The sequence below is a fragment of the Cucurbita maxima genome, unplaced genomic scaffold (genome assembly GCF_002738345.1).
Source record: "Cucurbita maxima cultivar Rimu unplaced genomic scaffold, Cmax_1.0 Cma_Scf00013, whole genome shotgun sequence".
Classification (NCBI taxonomy): Eukaryota; Viridiplantae; Streptophyta; class Magnoliopsida; order Cucurbitales; family Cucurbitaceae; genus Cucurbita; species Cucurbita maxima.
In genome coordinates, this window is record NW_019272029.1 from 1,369,354 (window position 1) to 1,386,179 (window position 16,826).

Here is a 16,826-nt window from a genome sequence, read left to right on the forward strand (position 1 = left end):
GGGGGGGGGGGGGGGGGGGGGGGGGGGGGGGGGGGGGGGGGGGGGGGGGGGGGGGGGGGGGGGGGGGGGGGGGGGGGGGGGGGGGGGGGGGGGGGGGGGGGGGGGGGGGGGGGGGGGGGGGGGGGGGGGGGGGGGGGGGGGGGGGGAGAGAGAGAGAGGGTACAGGAAGAGAGACAGGAAAATTTGACCTGAAATTCATTTAGCTCTTCATCACTAAGGGCACCATCCATATCACGATCACAAAGAGTAAATATCCTTCTCAAAGCATTTTTGCATCGGGGTTTCAAACTTTGTCTTTCTAAATCAAACAATGGTGCTGTTGGATGAAGCACAGCCCTTTGAGCGTAATAAAAAACTTCCGGCACCTGTGAGCAAGTAGTTTAGAGTTTCAAGATTCAAATTCACCAGGTATAAACCTGGAATGCAAAATAGGCTTTTAATTGACAGAGAAATTTAAGCACTATGAGATATTTTAAAATATACTACAATAAATAAGGATAACACAAAAAAAGTAAATGGAAATGGTAAGGAGTGTGGTTGATAAGTTCCTTCGCCCTTCTTTCATTTCAAAGCTTCTTTAATTTTTCTATATTTTGACGGTCTCCCACAAAAATGGACATCTGACATGCAGTATTCTATGCAAGTTTCAATAAATAGATAAGCAACAAGAATGAATGGCTTCTCAAATACCTGAAGTAGCGTGGCCGCAGAGCATTCTATGCAAGTTTCAATCTCCCTGAACTGTTTCATTATGGGTGCCACGATATCCTCCATACTCACTTGCTGGTGTTCATCACGCAAATCTAGCTTGCAACCAACCAGAATAACCGGTGCCTTCACCTCCAACTGGCGCAACTCATTGAGCCAGTACGAAGTCAGACGACCAAGTGTCATCGGTTGATCACATGCATAAGTCAATAACACTGCATCCGCACGCTTCAGTTCTTCATAGAGTTTAGATTTGTTGTCCGTGCTAATTATAGATAGATCATAAGGAATTAATCAAACATTGAAATCACAGTGAGAAAATGAGTCGCTTCAGACGGGAGAAATAAAATAGGATATGATCACTACCGTGAACTGATATTTTGAGGAAAGAAAAAAACGAAGTCATTAAACATCAACACAAAACTGAAGCACATACACGAATCTATATCAAATACAACATTCGAATTCTGAAGTCACAAATACAATAATATTCTTTCATTTCAGCGTGAAAAGGAACTTTGTCGAAAGAAAAAAATCGCTGTTGTATTAAAGCGCTAGCATTTCTACAACTGAAAAAAATAAAGGAATCCTTATCAATTATCACATTCGAATCACTCAGATACTCGATCATTCTTTCATTGAACCGTTGAATTAAAATTTCGAGAGAGAAAAAATGGACGTTACACTAAATACTGGCATTACCTAAAACTGAAATCACAGAAGAATACATGTAAAATTTGACATTCGAACCACTAAGCAATCACAAACACGTGAACATTATTTCAATGAACCGAATGAAAATTTCAAGAAAAAAAAAAGAGTTGCACTAAAAATTAGCACTCTCTAAAACTGAAAAACACAAACGAATCCGTATCAAATATGACATTCGAATCACTCAGATATAACAAATACACAAGTATTCTTTCATTGAGCCATTGAATGAAATATTTTATGAGAAAAATCGAAGTTACATTAATCACCAGCAGTACCTAAAATTAAACACACGGACGAATCCACATCAAATATGACATTCGAATCACTCAGAACTCACAAACACACAGGCACTCTTTTACTGAACCGTTGAAGGAAAATTTTTAGGAATCAAGAAAAGGAGGTTACATTACACACCAGCACTTCCTAAAGCTGAAAAACATAAACGAATCCCTATCCAAAATGACATCCGGAACACTCAGATATCACAGAAACGCAAATACGAACAGTGCCATACCTGGAAGAGGAGTCTATAATGGTGAGCGGGACGCCGTCAGCATAAAAATCGGCGGGAAGATGAGTCGGAGGAAGCACGGCGGGAACGCTGTCAGGGAATGATTCGGTGGCGGCGGCAGCAATTAAGCTGGATTTTCCGGTGCCTCGATCGCCGGCGACAACGATTCGTACGCTAGTACGTACGCCTGTCTTAGCTGCCATTGGAACAGCAAAAAACAGAGAGAGAGATAGATGAGTTAGTTCGTTGGAGGCATAAGATCCAAGGCAACGACGTGGGAAATATTGGACCGATGGCGCCTAAGGCAAATGCGCTGTGTGCTGTCTACCCAATATATTGCCAATTTAATATTCATACCAAATCCCTTGAAACCGGTTTTAAAAAACAAAAATAAAAACCAATTTTGTTAAAATTTCCGATCTTAATTTTAAACTTTATAAATAAATTCTTGGATAAATATTTTATTTTATGCATTTAATAAATTATAAAGTATATAATAAACAAAAAGTAATTAACATTATTATTATTATTATTATTTACATCTATAAATTTTGGTTAATTTATTTAATAGTTAGCTAATTTTGTTCAAAACTTTAATTTGTTGAAATTAATAATTTAGGAAGTTTTTTACATTTTCTTTGTGGTGAAGAAACTTGACTAAGGTAAAAAAATAAAATTAACCATTATGGTGGATAAAAATTATTATTTTATTTCCTATAATTAAATAGGAAGTTAATTATAACTTTAGTTTCCAAATATGCACAGTAGTATTTATAAATATTTATTCCATTTCAAAATTTAGGTGTGTAATAACTCAAGCTAATTAAGAGCAGATATAGTCATCTTTAAGTTTTTCTTTTGTACTTCCTTCAAGATTTTTAAAACAGTTTTCACACCCTTATAAATAAAGTTTATTTCTCATTGTGGGATCTCACAGATTGTAAATTCTCGAGACATAGGTTTTCTTAATGCAATAATTTTTTTTTTTTTGTCGATGAATCGTGCATTCATAATAAGCTCAATTTAAAAGCTGCATGTGGATGAGCTGTCACGACACAAAATTTTGATATGCACGGCTTAATACAACGTGTTAAATTGGACGATCTTAGAGCAAATAATTTATTTATAAGTTAGTTTATTAAAATTATAAAAGAGTGTATTTTAGACTAAATAATTTAATATTAAGTTATTTTAATTTTTCTATCCCACAAGTTATAAAAGAGTGTATTTTTATAACACATATTATTTTAAATCGCATTATCTTCTAAAAAAAGAAGAAAATAGAGAGAAAATTAAAAAAATTAAAACTTGATTTCCAAATTTTCATTCTATAATTAATGAACTAAAAAAATATAATATTAGTTTCAAATATTCATTTTATTTTGAATGCGTCCATTTTGAAATTATTGGATTTTGTATAAACATTTTTAAAACTAAAATTAAAATTTATATATTAAATTAAAAAAAATTAAATATGTAAAATAGAACTAGACAGTACTAAGCTAGCGATTTAATTTTTTAAAATATTTGTGTGAAAGGGTAATTACGGAAACTACAAAAAATGAAGACGGCCCAACTGAAATATCACAAATTCCCGAATATAAATACAGGGCACTTATCTCTCCTCGAAAACCCTAGAGTTTGAGAAAGGCGGAAGCCCTAGTTCTGCAATCGGAGCTTTTGCCGGCCTTTGCTCACTGAATTCCGCAGACATGGCGACTGCAAGGACCGTTAAGGATGTCTCTCCTCATGAGTTTGTCAAGGCCTACGCCGCTCATCTCAAGCGATCCGGAAAGGTATCTATTTGGTTTTCTCAAATCGGGTTTTTCTGTTTTGGTAGCTGAGAGAACTTGATTTTCGGTTCAACGGAGTTTTTAGGATGTCGATAAACAGAGCGAATACTGAATTTGAAGTTCCAACGTTTCTAGTTCTTTCGTGGAGTGTGCTCGATTCTGCATTGTTTTCCCATTTTATTTACTTATTTTGGCACCTATTGTAGTTTTTTTTCAACATATCCTTCACTATCAAGAATGGTGGTTGCAATTGTTAGGCTGTAGACTTTTCTAATGACCTGCTACTAATTTGTAGTTAATAAACCAGTTATGATCTATAACATATGTGATTTTAACTTATTTTCTGTGTAAATCAATGCCGAGCAGGTTGAACTTCCGCCATGGACAGATATAGTCAAAACTGCAAGATTCAAAGAACTCGCCCCATATGATCCTGATTGGTATTACGTGAGAGCTGGTTAGTTTCCCTTTTTCTACTTTTTGACGTCCAATTATATGAAATAAATAAATAAAAATGTAATTTAATTGCGGCAGTTGTATGCATGTTCTATCTGTGGTATTCTTATCAACACTATTTCAAACTCATTCAGCATCCATGGCAAGGAAGATCTACTTGAGAGGAGGTCTTGGTGTTGGGGCATTTAAGCGAATTTATGGTGGAAGCAAGAGGAATGGAAGTCGCCCTCCACACTTTTGTGAAAGCAGTGGTGCCATCGCCCGGCACATCCTACAACAGTTGCAAGAGATGAACATTGTTGATGTGGACCCAAAGGGGTGAGTACTAACTTCTTATAGTCCATGTTTTATAAAACTATTGGGGCTTGCATTGAGTCCAGACTCACTTTTAGCCTCTAGAATGCCTTCGATGAACATAACAGGCTCATGCCTTTCATAGAAAAAAGCCTTATGCTTATGTAAAACAACCCATTGAGGCTTAAAATATTTATGTCTTCCGCAATGATTAGAAAAATAATATTGATTTGCCTCATTATTAATAAATACAAATGTTTGAGTTGTGACAATTTGAATTATTGCTACGACTTTGAAACATTGAAGAAAAGAAATTATAGTACAAGTCAATCCTACTCCTGATAATAGCAATTGATGTTAAAGATTAAGTGTCAAATTGTATTTGAGAGGTTTTTGTATTTTATTTGATTATTATGTTTAGCAATATTTGATTAACTAATTTAGGATTTGAATAATGTTTTTAATTAAATTTGAGACTTACCCCTCATACTACCTCAAGTTTTACACCTTGCCTGCTCAAGTCGAACAACTTTGAGGCTGCCTTTAACCTTATAAAACAATGCTTATAGTTATAGCATATTAGTCATTACTACTATTTTTCCTCCCATTACAACTGATTATTCATTTGATTATGTTGGTTGATGTGTTTTTCTTTTTGCATGGGTTTGCAGTGGAAGGAGAATTACTTCAAGCGGGCGACGGGATCTCGATCAAGTTGCTGGCAGAATTGTTGTTGCCCCTTAGATTGATCAATTACCTGTTTTGTTAACTCGAGACTTATATTTTGCTGATGAGATATAATTTCTTATGTTTTGCGCCATTAAAGTTTTAGATTTAGCTGTTGAAAGATTTTCCAGATGAAGATGGTTGCTCATGTTTTATCACGAGTTTTGAATTGTCTGTCATTTTCTCTTCCGTTCATTATATTTTTTATGCTCTCAATGTTTTATCAACACTAACTTTGATGCTTGGCCTACAGAAGTTGTGCATTTAGAGGTATATTTATTCAGTTTTGTTTATCTAGTTCCTACTTCAGAACAGTTAAATTATTTTTTTTATTTCACAAATGTGATGAAATATAGATTGATTCACACGTTTTTTGAACTCTTTATCACTTATGCCATTTTTAGAATGTTAAATGGCGATAATGAGTTTATAACTATGATGTTAGAACATTTGGTTGATAGAAAACAGGGTTCGTTTTAGCGGTGGATGAAGCACGATAATCTGGACAATAATATTATACTATGGTCGAGTGTCTTTGCTTTTAAATGTTCACAGTTTAATACAATATGAAAAAATTACCTTTGTTATTACTATTTTGAAAATATATTTATTAAATTTGAATGTGCTAAAATGGAATTAGTCTTAAATCGAGGGCCAAAATGGTATTTTAACAAAAAGAAAAATTCTCAATACTGTGCAAAATAGTATTATTGATATAATTTGATTTATATAAATTAACATGTGAGTACACAGATTTGAGTTAATTTTTATTTTGAGTAATTATGATTTCACGTTGTTTGTAATTTAATTAATAAGATTTAAAGTATAAGATATAGTTACATCGATAAAGTAAACTTTTGACCGACATATAATCAAAAGTTAGCGAAAGATGTACTTGTATGTGGTAACAAGTTGTTTTGTAATGGTGCAAATTTAGAGAGAAAATTAATGGATTGTTTAGTTAATTAAGCTCATTTTACAACCCTTTAACAATTTTCTATTACCTTATAGATATCAATTATTTGACTCTTCTAATATTTTTGTCACTAGAATTAATCGACCTTTTATTTCCAACATGGATAACAATCAAAGCACATCAAAGTAACGCGTAAACGCAAATTTTAAAGACAGAAAATATATTTTAAATTACGACAAAAAAGATATGGTAAATAATATTGATATTTTCATATTATTTTTCCTTTAAATCATACTCATCTAACACAATAAAATTAAGTTTTGGTTCCTCTTATCCACTTAGAACCTACTATTGAACTCCAAAAACTTTTGTTCTTTTTTCCCTCTTTTTGGAGAAATGGACAATCCCATTTGTTAAAAGGGTTGACCTAATCCAATTTTATTTGGTTTGGTTTAATAATTTTGAGCTCAAACCCCAACTAACATAACATCAACCTAATTTTTAGTTTTTTTTTTTTTTTTTTTTTTTTTTTTNTTTTTGTCCAAAGTATATTCCTTAATCAGGTAAGACCTAAATTTCATAAAGTCAACTCAATTTAAGAATTTCTCAAAATTTCAAAACATAAACACAAAATATCTCTTTCATGAACTTAACATTTTATTTAAGTTATTATCTTAAAATAAAACGATAAATTAGATATATCTCAAATTTAAATTAATGGATACTAATAATGAACCAGATGAAAATTTAGTTTTTTTTTTTTTCCTTAAAAAAAAAAAAAAAAAAAAAAAAAAAAAAAAAACAAAAAACAAACAAATCCACTCTANCATATACTTAGCTTTATGCTTAATCCTCTAACCCAATCTAGGTAACCTATAACTACTACTAGTTGCCACGTGTCGTTTGATACCAAGACAAACATATTAGCTTACCAATAGCTAAGAATTAAGAAAATAATATAATTTAAAATAACCCAATGTTTTAATTTAATAAAATTTTGAGATTTAAATCTTCAAAATGTATAAAATAATTCAGGATTTAATTATTAAATTATGCTTCATTTTAGATTTAAAATCTCTGTCTTATTATTATTTTTTTATATTTTATAATGAAATATAATGATAAAGTTAAAAATAATATATATTAAATTGAGAATTCGAAATTTAAACTCAAATTTTTTATTTAAAATATATTTTATTTACGTTACATTTACATTTATGGGTATGGGAAAAAAGTTAAAAATTATGGTTGGTTGGTTAGAAAAGGAGACTTCTTCATAAATTTAAATTAAATTGAAAAGAAAAATAAATAGTAAAATATTTGGAAGTGAAGCCAATGCCGAGTTGGTTAGCCCAACCCAACTCCCTCTACTTACTTCTTTCTCTAAATTCCAATTTTGCCCCTTTTTTTTTTATTTCTCGATTATCATCTACCCTTCTTATCGGTAATTGAAATGTATTAATTTTATTAATATCGAACGTTTAAATTTTGGTGCCTCATATTTTAAATTTGGTCGTTATAATGGTTTATTTATCCAATTCGAACGTGATTAATTAAAGTGTCAACATGAACATAACTCAATGATAATTGATATCCGTCTGAATTTTTTATTAGTACGATGTACGATGTGAGATAATGAGTATGGAAGTTTAAAGGATTGTTAATAAGTCACTCATTACTAATTTTAGAAGAAATATATTTTGATCTCTAATTATTGTATTTATATAAAATATTAATATAATTTAAAAAATTATAGGGTTAAATTTGTAATTTAACAGGCACACGTGTGGAAACGTGCACAAATCAAGGTGAAACTTCTCTCGTCTTTAAAAACAAAAAAGGAAATAAAAACGACGACGTTTGAATGTGTAAAAAAAGTAACGGTTTTATGTAAATAAAAATATGAAAAATGATTTTTTTGGGACCTTAATTTATTTATTTTATTCCCTTAATCTCCCTCTTCCCTCTCCGCGTAACTATATATTTAGTTGAGTTACAGGTTAGACATTGGAGCTCAACTCTCTCTCTCTCTCTCTCTCATCAAGTCTCTGAATCTAGAGAGAGAAACAAAAACTGAAACCTCTATCTCTCTCTGTCTTTCACTTCCATGGCTGCCGAGGAACTTCGTGTAGAAGAAGCAATGCCATGGCTTCCTAGTCAAGTTCTTGACGAGGCTTGCGATATCAAGGTTTTTCTCTACTTCTACTTCTCTCAAGTCCTCGACTAATATTTTTTTTTTTTCCGTTCTGTTTTCTGTTTGTTTACGTTCCGTGTTAATTTTTCTTTGCCGCTTCTTTTTTATGATCATCAGGTGTATATGAGGCAACACCACCACAAACAACAACCGTACTTCCTCCAGCGGCAACGGCACCACGATCGTCCTCTGTTATCGTCTTCTGATTTCGCTCTTTCATCGGTACGGTACTGTTACAGTTTGATCGCGATTTTAATTTCTTCACGCACTAGGTTACGATTTCGATTGTGTTCTTGATTTTGTTGTTTTTGATTCGGTGAAATTGAATTAGAATCAGAAATCGAAGTTCAGTAATGTCTCTTCTCTGCCGCACCAGAGGCAAAAACCAGCGGTTTCCGCGGCGAATTGGACGGCTGGAGGACATGGAATGCAAGCAATCTTCCTCGATTGCGGGCGGCAATTAGGCGGCACCGGCGTTTTTCTTCCTCGAGGAACGGGCGGCACCAATTACCAACCAAACAAGAAGCCAGGTACGATTCCGATTAATCTTTTAATTAATCAATAATGATTCCAATGAGATATTAAAAAATGAAAAAACAAAAACAAGGAAGAATTCTGTATTCGTGCGTACCCGTTTCTGCTTCTCTCTCTCTGTTTTCAATCAATTAATGGAAAAACGAGGAAGAAGAAACAGAGAGAGAAAGGAATTTGCCTCTAGATTCCTCGTTTTAATTAATATAACTAGAATTTTATTGTTCATATTGAATTAAAAATGAGATTCTGGGAACTACATGTCATAATCAAATGAAAATTAACTAATTGTAAATATAATATATATTATTTGAATGTCATCTTAGGAACCTCTAATTCTCAATTGATTATGAATCCTTATAAATATTTAAGATATTCGGTCTTAAAATTCGGCTTCCACAATATTAGACCAAAATTTTATGTTTATCTAATAAATTTTACATTACCTTATATTTGTGTGATTATGAAATTTGATTGAACTATGAAATTTGACTCGTATTCAGTCTAAATTGAGTATTATTTAAATTATTCTTATTCTTTTGTTGTCATTATCAACTACTCTGTGTTTATCTAATCCAATCTCAAATTCACTATTAGTTTGCTATCGTATTAAATAAGAATATATACTAAATAAATATTAAATGAGAATATAATACAGGTTGTTTACGAAACTAAAATAATTACTAGTGGAAATAATAGTTACCATAAAAATGATTTTGTATTAGATATATGTCAACAAATTCTTACTATCTAAGGTCATATTAATGTTTTTTTTATAGATTTAGGATTTAGGACATGTTTAGAAAGTTGCTTTTAAAATAGGTTTTGTTAGGGATTAAATTAATTAAAATACCTTTGAAGGATTTAGATAAAATTCCAAAATACCCTTAAATTTAAAATAATAATAATAATAAATGTTAAAAAAACACTTAATATGATTTTAAAAATACTCTTTTTTAACTTTTAAAACTATTTAAAAAATACCATTATTTTTTTTTAATACTTAAAAGACGTCTTTAAGATTTTCTAAAAAATTAAAAAATATTCTACTAATGAATTTAAAATAATAATAATAATAATAAAATAATCTATGAAGTATAAAAAAAAAAAAAAAAAAAAAAAAAAAAAAAAAAAAAATCAAACATTTTTTTTTAATAAATGTAAAGAGAGTTAATAATAATGTTAAAAGTATTTTTTAAATACAGTATTGTATTATTTTATTTTAAATTTAAAAGTATTTTTAAAGTTTTTAAACCAAATAGTAATAGCTTTGTGTAATTCTTTTTTATTTTTTTTTTAAGTTCAAAGATATGGTTGAAATTTTCAAAGTTTATATGTATTTTTTAGAGAATCTAAAAAAGTTTAGAGATATTTTTGTTAATTTGCCGATAAATTAGAACATAAATTTAAATATTTTCTAAACCTTTAATTTATTCATTTTTGGAAGTTTATTGTGTTTTTTACTGGAAAACATTGATATACACGTTAATATGTTGCATCTTTTTTTAGTAGGTAAAATCTAATACAAAATTTTCGTTATAAATTATTCAGATAATTATTTGTTAAAACTTTATGTCTTATTGTATAAGGACAAATAATAAGATTCCTAATTTTAGATTGAAAATGGTAAAATTATTTGCAGCTTGCTCCATGGTTCTGGTCCCTGCTCGTGTTGTTCAAGCTCTTAATCTCGATGTGCAAGCACTAGGACTAGGACTGCAAATTTCACCCCGCAAAGGTATGCTCATGTATTTTCTAAATTCCTATTACATGTAAACTAGATGGTACGTTTAAAACACTTTTAAAAGTTTGAGAATGTTTTTAAATAAAATATCAACGGTTTCTAAGAACTTTTTAAAATGGTGAAGGGTATTTTTGGTATTATCGAAAATTTAGTAATATTTTATTTTATAGTTAATGTTCAAATTTTCAGTATTTTTTATAATTAATTTAAATATTCTTATTCTAAAATATTTTATTAACCAAAAATGATTTGGTGTGACTTATTACAGATCCCAAAATCAATAAAAATGGTAGAGAATGCAACTCGATGGTAAAAAATAAGAAGGGCAAAGATGTAAACTGCTCCTTCGTGTCCCGAAATCAAGCCCATTCATCCCAAGAGATATTCCTTCCAAAAGAATGGACCTATTAATATCCAAATTACTCACATATTTGTACATTTCAATAATGTCATATTGCAGTGTTCGTAAAAGTTATACGACGAATCAAATATCGTTTTATCATTTTTTTTTAATCGTTTTAAAAGTTTTTTTTTTTAGTTCACCAATTGGATGTGTAAAAATCGAACAATCAACCTTTAAGACAATTATTCAGTAATTTATGCATTGATCTATGTTCAAATTGACGTTTTTTTTATCAAATGTTATGTATATGCAGTCTCTGTCGACTTTTAGATGTTTGTTTCAGAAAAAAAAAGTTCGATCGCTTGTTATTTTATTATGATTGAGCTTGAACTTGCAAATATGAATACTAGAGACGATGAATATTCATACTCAAGATAATTCAAGTTGAAAATAATTAAAATTATCTAAAAATAGACAATACTCAGATCATTTAAGTTGAGGATAATTAGAACTATATAAAAATATGTTATAAGGTGAATATCAATTGTAAACATTCTTTAAAAGATGTCGATACAAACTAACTGGTTTTAAATTTAAAAAAATTGTCCGTCGTGTCTACGAGTGCTATAACAATCTCGGGAGAGAAGCGAATTGAATATCGGTGTTAATGACAAAAAAAAAAAAAAAAAAAAAAAAAAANACTGGTTTTAAATTTAAAAAAATTGTCCGTCGTGTCTACGAGTGCTATAACAATCTCGGGAGAGAAGCGAATTGAATATCGGTGTTAATGACAAAAAAAAAAAAAAAAAAAAAACTAAACATTTTAACATTTTATTAAATTATTTAACTAATTTTATCATGAATTAATTGACTAAAATTTTTAAAAAATTGAATAATAAATTTATTTATGATATCTATATATTTTATAATTTAAGGAAATATAATTCTACATCGTCTCTGTTATATATTGTAATTTCTTTTAATAACTGATAAAAAAAACTTTATTACGCACTAAATATTTGTTTTAATTATTTTTATTATTTTTAGTGTAGTTCGATTTCACAATATTAAATGAAAGAAATTCTAGATGAAAAAAGAAAAAAAATATTGTTTTTATAATTTTTATTTTAAAAAACATATACGTATAAAACGCTGTCGTATCATGTTCCCTCTACTTCACCTTTCCCGTCCCATTTTTCAATTCAAATATACAAACACATCCCTCGCAAAACAGCTTTCCCTCTCTCTCTCTCTCGCCGGAATGGAGGGAGAAGGTACCTCAGAGATGGAGTATACGGAGATCGAATCCTCCGCCGATTACTTCGACAGCTCTCTACTGTTTAATATCATCAACGATGTCTCCGCCTTCGTCTTGTACATGCACCAACAAGTCCCTTCGTAAGTTACTCCTTCCAATTCCAACGTATTTTCCGTTTGTTAACTTCGAAACTGCTGGAAACGGGGGCAAAATCCATTCAGGTTCGATTCCCAATGGAAATTGTGTGATCGATGTTACGTTTAGTTCAACCTTGGCGCTTATGACTATGATCGATACTTTTGGTTTGTTAAGTTTTGAGTCGATTGTAGTTGCTGCCTGATTTATGCACGTGGTTGGACTTGATTACCTCAGTCACTCTATTTGAAATTGTTCCTTGTGAGTTTGGGGGAGGAAAATTAAGGATTCTAGGAGCAATCAGATTTGTTCGATTCGAAATTTACTGAGGCTTTCGCTCTGTAAGATTTGGGAAATTTTAATGCTCATTTTTGGTATGTTGAAATTTTCAACCTGTATCTATTCTAAATGTCATATAATATTAATGATTCGTTTTAGGATTTGTAAATTGCTGAGATGATCGTTTAAAAATGTGTTCCGGATGGAATCGTGAATAGAAAAATGCTAACGTGTCCTTCAGGTCAAGGTTCAAATCTCGGTGCCCAAAAAATGATGAATAGAAGAATGAATGTTGTGGGCTAACAGAACATTTATTTTACCAAACATTGCTTAATTTGTTCTTTTTATCTGTTTTGTATCTCTTCTATGATTTTTGCATCAGTGTCGTATGGCCTGTGATGCAATGTTTTTTGATTTTTTCTTTCCTAGTATTACAAAAAGCCCTTGCAAGAACACCTTTATAAAGTAAATATTGCGGATGATATGTTCTTGAGAAAGAACTCTTGGAGAAAGCTTTAAAAGAATTAAAATATTTTCTTTTGTATTGAAAATACTGTGTCAGTGACTTTATATAGAGGCCAACTGTTAATTACAAGACTGATTAGTTCAAGCATAAGTAACTACAACAACAAACCAGATGAACAGAAGCTAATTAACTAAACAGAAACAGACCAATGGAACAGAAAATAATCGCTACTAATGGTTCTCCTTAACAGTGGAGAAAAGGGTCACCCATTAAAGAAACGAACATACGTAGCTTTTGTTATTTTGAGACTGAAAATCAGTATGCGAGAACACATTTTAGTCTTTGAAATAAAATGTAATCTACATTTTAAATGTACATGTACACAGAGTTAAAAACTTCTCTTTTCAGTTTCAATAGACATTGGTTTTCTGATTCAATCTTCAGTAGATCACTTATATCTAGGAAGTCAAAAGTTCATAAATTTTATACATCCCCTACTCTGGCTCCTCCTCCATTTTGCTATACCCTAGAATTATATGATTTACAAGGATTTAACATTGTATGAGATATCTATTTGGTATGCTTGTACCATAAGCACTGATGTCTGGTGGCTTATGTGCAGAATCCTACAGGACATGAGCATTGAATTTGACACCTTGCATGAAGAATACAAAGAGCTGGTATGTTAGCTGAGAAAGGGTAGTTTTCTTTACACTTTTTTGCATCAATCTGAGGATCATAAGAACGGTTATTTTTAGGGAAGTGAATTGGCACAGAATGAACTAAAAGCATCGTCACGAAGAAAGCATACTGGCAGAATGAGGGAGGTCAGACAGGGAATTAAGAGAATGGAGAAGTTAATGAATTCAGTCTCTGGGTTTCAAGCTGCCATCAAATCGTTGATTAGTGAGACTCCTAACGTCCAGGAAGTACTATTAATTCTTGGAGCAACCCCACTGCGGCCGCAATATGTTTATGAGCTGTGCTTTTCACATAAAAATGCTGTGGTAAGAGGTGCAGATTACTTCGTCAAGCACAAAGCAGCAGAAGTTCTTTCAAGAAAGGTGCGTGTGAATTGTAGTACTTTTCCTAAATTTTTTCAGTATTTGATTCAAGTTTTGTTGTTAATAGCAGGCTATTCGAACATTAATCTCAAAGGATGCTGGGTCTGCCTCATATCCAGGTACACAGTTGTGCACGTTAACGCAAATTGATCAAGTTGGGAGAAGAATGCTCATCCTTGAAATTTTCTCATTAAGAAATGATGACATATTCTTCTAGGCCCTACTAAGTTGTTTCTATTGGTGAAGGCCCCTTCCTCTATCAATCTGCCCTTGCACTTCATTCCAAAACGTGAATTCCGGTATAGCAAAAAGGTAACCGTTGGACGTTTTTGCTTTTATTTTCATATGAGGATACTAATGAGATCATCTTGGAAGTTCTGTGATCTATCTCTCTTTTATTGAAGAGTGCTTTATCTTGTTTCCGGTTTAATCAATTATTAATGGTAAAGAGATTCTTCTTAATGTCAGTTAGCTGAGGGACTGGAATGCCAACCAGTTTTCTGACAAAAGAATATAGTATGTCCATTTATGTCAATAAAACAGTTATTTTCCAACTGCCTACAGTATCCTGAATCTCTCAATCATATTAGACTATCTAGTTCCATGAGAATTTGACTGTTTCAGTATAATATACTACATCTCTTTTCATTTATCAATATCATTTGGTATTAGATCTTTCAGTTTGATTCAAATGGATAATCTGAGGTTATAAGAGGATGTTGATCATCTTGATTGTCCAGACTATGAAGCACCATTGCGTGCATCTTTCTTGGTGCATTGGAATCTGTTAATCAATTTGATATCGTATAATACAAAGATCTTTGATGCAGATAAAGCCCTTCAAACTACGATTTAAATGCAAAGCCCAAATCCACCAGATGAATGATCCTGGTCCTGATCGTGAATTTCAAGTTGGAAACTCTGATGACTTGGTCAACTCTTCAGTAGAAGATTCAATCTGGTATGGAATGTTTAATATTCAGTTATTATTATGGAATTGTGTTGGTAATGGGTCAAAGTACAACCTTGGCTAGATAAAAAAAAAAAAAAGATAATAGATATACAAGTGAAGGACATCCTCTATGAGATCCCACATCGGTTAGGGAGGAGAACGAAACATTCTTTATAAGGGCGTAGAAACCTCTCTTTAGCCCATTTTAAAAACCTTGAGAGAAAATCTAAAGAGGACAATATCTACTAGTGGTGGGCTTGGGCCGTTACATTCTTTCTATTGATATGAAATCTCTGGAGTGAAATCAAAAGCAAAAATATGAGAGTTTATGCTCAAAGTAGACAATATCACACTATTGTGGAGATAAATGAAAAAAGAGTTTGTTGTCTATAATAAATTTTCATTCATTGTTCAAGAAAAATGATTGGTTAAGTATATTAGTATCGACATTTAATATGTCGGGTTAGGTATTAAAATGGTGCGTTGTCTGTGAGTGATTAGCTTCACTCTTGAATTGATTATTGCAGACATCAATAAAAGGAGGGTGCTATTGTTAAGAAATAACTCTAGTTTAAGAATAATATAAGCTCATAGACTCATATCAAGCCATGGACGACATTTTTAGTTTTATAAACCATGCTGATTTACTAATATTTTTCTTTAGAAGGCATTGGAGATCATTAAACTAAAAATTAAAAGAACCATGTTTTGGTGAAAGTATGTGCCAGATTAAGAGCTTTGATCCTTTTATGCAACAATATCAATACTTCATTCATAATTCCAGGTTTCAATGTCGACATGCAATCAAGGGGATAGCATTCAACAGACCTGATGAAGATTGAAAGTGCCGACTGACAAAGTTACAATGCAAGTAAACACTAACCTGTAAACTTGCAAATGAATTGCTTCTAATTGTATTTTGTAGGCCAAAAATCCTTGACCCTCGAGATCTTAGCTTTCGATATGCAGCAGGTGATCTGGACTAGGATTTACATCCTTTTAGCGATAATTTCAATGGTGGCGATTTAAGTAAACTTCTATATTGTCCTTCAGCTATTAAAATGGTGAATCTTAGTTAAGTCTTCTTACTTCCAAATATGCTAAGCTTTGTAATCTCAAATCGTGCTTTCTCTAACTTGGTCATAGTTGATCACCTCCAGTTTATTCTACCAAAAAAATTGTCCTTCGGATTTGGACGAGAGATGAGATTTAGATGAGGGGAGGCCTATAATCCTTGTAACCGACTCCATTTAGCTATTGGGAGGAATCTTTCTCTACTCCCTCCCCTATTCCTCGTGGGTCTGATCTTTAAATGGACATCTCTAGTTTAGTTTAAATGGGATCTCTAGTTCAACTTGTATGTTTTTAGTTGGTTGAATTTATATTATATGACTAAACAAAAGACATATTTCAAGTGAGAAAATGAGGTAAAATAATTGAACGAAAATTATATGGTCAGATTATCCACTATAACTTTTATAACTGTTACCTATGCTTCATCTACAAATTTAGATTTCTCAAAATGCACTAAAAAAAAAAAAGGTCCAAACTAAAAGAACAAAATCAAATACGGTTACACACAAAATTGTGCTTAAAAGTAAATCACCCCGAACTCAAATTCAACTAAAATTAAACTCTAACATTGATTTTTTTTTTCTTAAATTGTTAAATTTATATTAGAAATATATTTTATAATATATTTATATGTTATACAGTTTTTTTTTTTTTTTTTTAAATCAAAA

At 31.5% G+C, this 16,826-nt stretch overlaps 4 protein-coding genes across 7 annotated transcripts in view; 3 read left to right on the forward strand and 1 right to left on the reverse strand.

Annotated features, from left to right (window-relative positions):
- Positions 1-2,241, reverse strand: part of LOC111488817 (mitochondrial Rho GTPase 2) — an 8,932-nt gene extending 6,691 nt beyond the window's left edge. The window contains exons 1-3 of one of the 2 annotated variants that reach the window (XM_023136731.1): positions 1,937-2,241; positions 691-973; positions 189-365 (exon numbers count right to left, since the gene is read on the reverse strand). In XM_023136731.1, the coding sequence (XP_022992499.1) occupies positions 189-365; positions 691-973; positions 1,937-2,136 (660 nt within the window). In that variant the 5' untranslated portion in view covers positions 2,137-2,241. The remainder of the gene's footprint in view (positions 1-188; positions 366-690; positions 974-1,936) is intronic. The other variant, XM_023136730.1, reaches the window with a different exon arrangement.
- Positions 2,242-3,541: 1,300 nt separating this feature from the next.
- Positions 3,542-5,418, forward strand: LOC111488847 (40S ribosomal protein S19-3-like). The gene is made up of 4 exons (XM_023136793.1): positions 3,542-3,729; positions 4,093-4,183; positions 4,317-4,500; positions 5,148-5,418. The coding sequence occupies exons 1-4, from the start codon at positions 3,646-3,648 to the stop codon at positions 5,218-5,220; spliced, it is 432 nt and encodes a 143-aa protein (XP_022992561.1). The 5' UTR covers positions 3,542-3,645; the 3' UTR covers positions 5,221-5,418.
- A 2,709-nt stretch (positions 5,419-8,127) lies between these two features.
- LOC111488842 lies at positions 8,128-11,089 on the forward strand. Of its 3 annotated transcripts, none has more exons than XM_023136788.1 (5): positions 8,128-8,306; positions 8,430-8,534; positions 8,689-8,842; positions 10,486-10,581; positions 10,856-11,089. In XM_023136788.1, the coding sequence occupies exons 1-5, from the start codon at positions 8,226-8,228 to the stop codon at positions 10,996-10,998; spliced, it is 579 nt and encodes a 192-aa protein (XP_022992556.1). In that variant the 5' UTR covers positions 8,128-8,225; the 3' UTR covers positions 10,999-11,089. The 3 variants fall into 3 exon arrangements, with proteins under 3 accessions (XP_022992556.1, XP_022992554.1, XP_022992555.1); XM_023136786.1 differs by having other exon boundaries at positions 8,131-8,306; positions 8,644-8,842; XM_023136787.1 differs by having other exon boundaries at positions 8,145-8,306; positions 8,650-8,842.
- A 1,003-nt stretch (positions 11,090-12,092) lies between these two features.
- LOC111488302 lies at positions 12,093-16,197 on the forward strand. Its single transcript, XM_023136001.1, has 7 exons — positions 12,093-12,328; positions 13,691-13,748; positions 13,827-14,132; positions 14,203-14,251; positions 14,350-14,444; positions 14,963-15,093; positions 15,869-16,197. Exons 1-7 carry the CDS (start codon positions 12,093-12,095, stop codon positions 15,924-15,926), a joined length of 933 nt encoding a protein of 310 aa, XP_022991769.1. The 3' UTR covers positions 15,927-16,197.
- Positions 16,198-16,826: the final 629 nt, after the last annotated feature.